This window comes from Styela clava, chromosome 8 (assembly GCF_964204865.1).
Source record: "Styela clava chromosome 8, kaStyClav1.hap1.2, whole genome shotgun sequence".
NCBI lineage: Eukaryota > Metazoa > Chordata > Ascidiacea > Stolidobranchia > Styelidae > Styela > Styela clava.
In genome coordinates, this window is record NC_135257.1 from 10,608,846 (window position 1) to 10,612,975 (window position 4,130).

At 34.3% G+C, this 4,130-nt stretch overlaps 1 protein-coding gene across 1 annotated transcript; it reads left to right on the forward strand.

Annotated features, from left to right (window-relative positions):
- Positions 1 to 2,490: 2,490 nt before the first annotated feature.
- Positions 2,491 to 4,113, forward strand: LOC120345315 (COP9 signalosome complex subunit 7b-like). Its single transcript, XM_039414713.2, has one exon. The coding sequence runs from the start codon at positions 2,544 to 2,546 to the stop codon at positions 3,420 to 3,422; it is 879 nt and encodes a 292-aa protein (XP_039270647.2). The 5' UTR covers positions 2,491 to 2,543; the 3' UTR covers positions 3,423 to 4,113.
- Positions 4,114 to 4,130: the final 17 nt, after the last annotated feature.

Sequence of the window (4,130 nt, forward strand, 5' to 3'; positions counted from 1 at the left end):
CTCCTCGATCTTAAGAGAGATTTGAGCCACATCATGCTGGAACTTCTTAACAGCTTCAGACTTGCTGCCATGGTCTTCAGTGGCAGACAGCTCATCTGAGCGTTGCATGAGCGCTTTTTGGTTGGCCTGGAGGGATGTAACAGCAGCCAGAATCTGGTTATGAACTTCGGTATTCATATTGATTTTCCGTGGAGTTTCGAGTTGAACAGGTAATTATTTCAGCAGAATCCAATGTAGTATTATGATCAGAAAGGTATATTCCGTTTGTTGATATAATCGAAGGTAGCAGGCTTTAGTACTTAAGTTAACCAAAGATTAAACTATCATCTGCAAACTTAATCAAATAGCGAATAATCGCTCACCCTAAGTAGAGTCTAAGAACAATGATGAAAGAGTTGCAAGTGATCATTGACAAGCTAAAAGGCTCATAACGTACAGGGCATTAGAAACAGGGAGGTCGCATTAGGAATGAAGCGTTACCAGCATTGAGAGCGCGTTATCAGCTCAGTATGTGCAATACGTGGTCGCGATCATTGAGCTCAATGATTCTTCGCCGTCTTGTGGCGTCGACAGCGCCATCTTATTATAATTTAACAATCGGAGATTCGCCAAGCCTTACAGCAAAAGAAATTGTAAAATACACGATACCTATATTTTTGTGTGGATATTTCATATTTATTTTTCTTTGCAATTGTATACCGATACCTGGATATCTTTATGTATCTTAGTTACTTAAAGAAAATAAATGGCAGATACGGAAACATGGATAAAAATGTGATGGAAACGTGATTAAAAAATACAGAAATATACAACTGGCAGAATGCAAAAATGGAAGATTTTCAAGTGAATTATACACGCAAGCATGAAGTTAAGTTCAAACAAAATTAAGCTTGTACTAATCTTTTTATAAACAGGACTGGTTGTGCATAATTTCAACTACACTGTTGTATAATATTTGCAAGTGCAGTTTCAAGTATTTTGTGGCGTCTACAGCTGCCGCAAAACCATGGCGGGATTTCCAAACCACGGCCACTAAGACCAAACCCACGGCGACTGACTTTTTAGCTGCCACAAACCAATAGCGAGCTGCCGTGGTTACGGCAGCAAATCGAATACCACCAATTTTACTGCCGTAACCACGGCAGGTCGGCTGTAATAGCAGGGCTGCCCCTAATCTGCTGATGGTGATAAATATTTGGTGAGTTGGAATGTTTTTCTTATGGATACAGTTTGGATGTATTTGGGGTTAGGGTTAGAGTTTAAGTAGATATAATTTCGCATGATAAACTAAAATATGGTACATGAATTTGTAAATATACCGGTAATAGCGCCATAAAACCATGGCAGGAGACGGCGTGGTACGTTCGTGGCAGGAGCTGCCATGAAGTGGTAAGAACTGCGCCTCAATATTTGAGAACTCACAATCGTTCTTACAGTTTTGTAGCTGTGTCTGTGTGGACGTTTTACTAAAACCTTCGGTCGATATTACAGATAGCTGGATAGTACAATCAGATGATAATCACTGCATAGCCTATATTTTTGATGTGACATGCATTCATACTTTATTCTAGAAATTTTCTCGATTCTTGATTTACATTTATTCGGGAATTTTTTTCAATATTTGTTCACATGCCACCTCGATTATCACACACAGCAGCTACTCAGTTCACAGTTTAATTTTAAAATGAATCGCATGTAATGGGATTACAAAATGAAATGTCTGAGTAAAGACCACCATCAATATTTATGTTAATCTGTTAAGGTTTGTGATTTTTTTTTTTCTTTGGTGGTTGAAATTGTTTGATATGTTTTAAACTTAATATTAGATTATGTTTGTATGTGCACTTCCCAGGTCCTCTGCCCTCATCTTCTGGATTTTGGTATTTTGTGAATAAATTGAAATAAAATCTTTCTATCAATCATTTACCCAAAATTGGAATTGAAATACAAATAATTCAAATTCGCTTGTGTATAGAAAAAAATTAAAAAAAAATAAATAATGAATTCCACTGTAATTCAATTAGAACAATAGTTAGAATTAATTGTAATCTGTGCCTAGATTCTAAATTTCTGAAATTGGAGTGCCAATTCTGGAAATGAATTTCATGTTTCATTATTTATTTGTAGGAGAGGAAAATCCATTAGACACCTAATCTTATCAAAAACCAGGCAGCAAGCGAGAGAAAACTTTGTAAATAATGACATAGCTCTGTATAGCTACATTTATTATCTGTATGTATATGATTGGAAATTATAGATATGAGCATTTAAGGATAGTATTCACACCAGAGTTTGAAATCATCATGGTTGACCAGTCTGTTGACATAAATTAAAACACCATACTAACACAGGCTGATAAATAATGAATATTTAACCTACATGGGAAAGGAAATATTATTTTAATAAGGCAATAGAAAAACATTCAAAATAAAGAGAAATATAGGGAAAGGCAACGCACTAAAAATATCTTATTATTTCGGTTTTTCTAGCTTATTTATATCTGTAATGATCTAGTCTTCATTGGTTTTGATTGTTCCAGTAAGATGTCTGAAATGGTTCTGAAGAAGGAGTTCGTCACTGGAAATTCCACCAAAGTTACTGCTGGGACGTTCAACACAAATCAACAGTTGGAGCAGTTCTTGATTCTTGCTAAAACTGCCAAAGGTTCAGCTTTGAAAGAATTGATTAAGCAAGCAATGGAAGCAAGAGATGTTTATTTCTTTGGTGAATTACTTGAAATCCCTGCAATTCAGGCTTTGGAGCAAGATCCAACAGCGCAGACATACTTTTCACTGCTTAAAATTTTTGCATATGGCATATTTAAAGACTATCTGGCTGATAAAGATACATTACCAGAATTAACACCTATGATGACAGATAAATTAAGGCATTTGACTGTCGCAACATTGGCTACAAAATTCAAATATCTTCCTTATTCGACTCTTCTTGAAGAACTAGCTATGTCGAATACAAGACAGCTTGAAGATTTACTGATTTCTGCAATCTACTCCAACGTAATTCGTGGCAAACTTGATCAACAGAATTCTCGTCTTGAAGTTGACTGGACAATTGGACGTGATATTCGACCAGCTGATTTGGATAATATAACAATGACATTGGAATCATGGTGCAATGCGTGTGGTACTATGTTACAAGGAATTCAGACTCAAGTAAAATCTTCAAATATATTTTTAGAAGAAGATCAAAAAAGAAAACAACAGATTGAACAAGAAGTAACAAATATAAGAAAAACTATCAAAGCTGCATCAGGACAGCAAGAAATGGAACTTACTTCGAGTGACAAAAATTTGTCATCCCACCCAATGCCATCTGCAGGGGTTGAAAACAAACCTAAAAAGTCTAAGGTCAAAGGACTCAGGGGTAGTCAAGCGGTTAATAAGCTATGGTCATCGAAAAACTGACATGATATTTTTTCATTACTAAATTCTATGTTTCAATCAAATGATAGCATTTTAATGGTTTCAATGTAATTTATTCCGTTTAATATAAGTTCAAAGTTTAGGAAAGCGCCAGCTGTATTATATTTCAAATCACAATATTTGTTGAAACTATCACAGTTTAAACAATGTTTTTTGCACAAATGCTAAAGCTTTACAACTGAAGCTGAATTAGTCAAAAAATGGTTATCATTACCAATTATCAAAATTTTATATGAAATCATTAGTTAGAATTGCCAAGTATTCACTCGATGTATATCAATATAAAACGTTGTGGTAAGTATCCCCTCATCTATATTGCAGTATAAATGTATTTCGGGATTTGCAACAGACTATATATTAATTCATTAGACTCAAAAATGATGTTTATATCAAATATTATTTTGAAATTTTAACATAAAACACAAGTTCTTCGGCCAGACTAATTAATTTACTGGGAAAATTAGTAATTTTGAATATTTTGACAGATTTTCATGTTTCAATTAGCTAGTATGTTGAATTGGCACTACCAATTGTTTGTCAGTTATTCGATATATATGTTTCAGTTCCAGAGTGTTTTTTTGAGCTTCAAGTATTTTGGTCAGAGTGTTTCTGTGTTAACTGGTGATAATATGTTAAATGCATTTTCTGTTTTCTTTTATTTTTTACATAGAAATATTGTTGTTATACAAT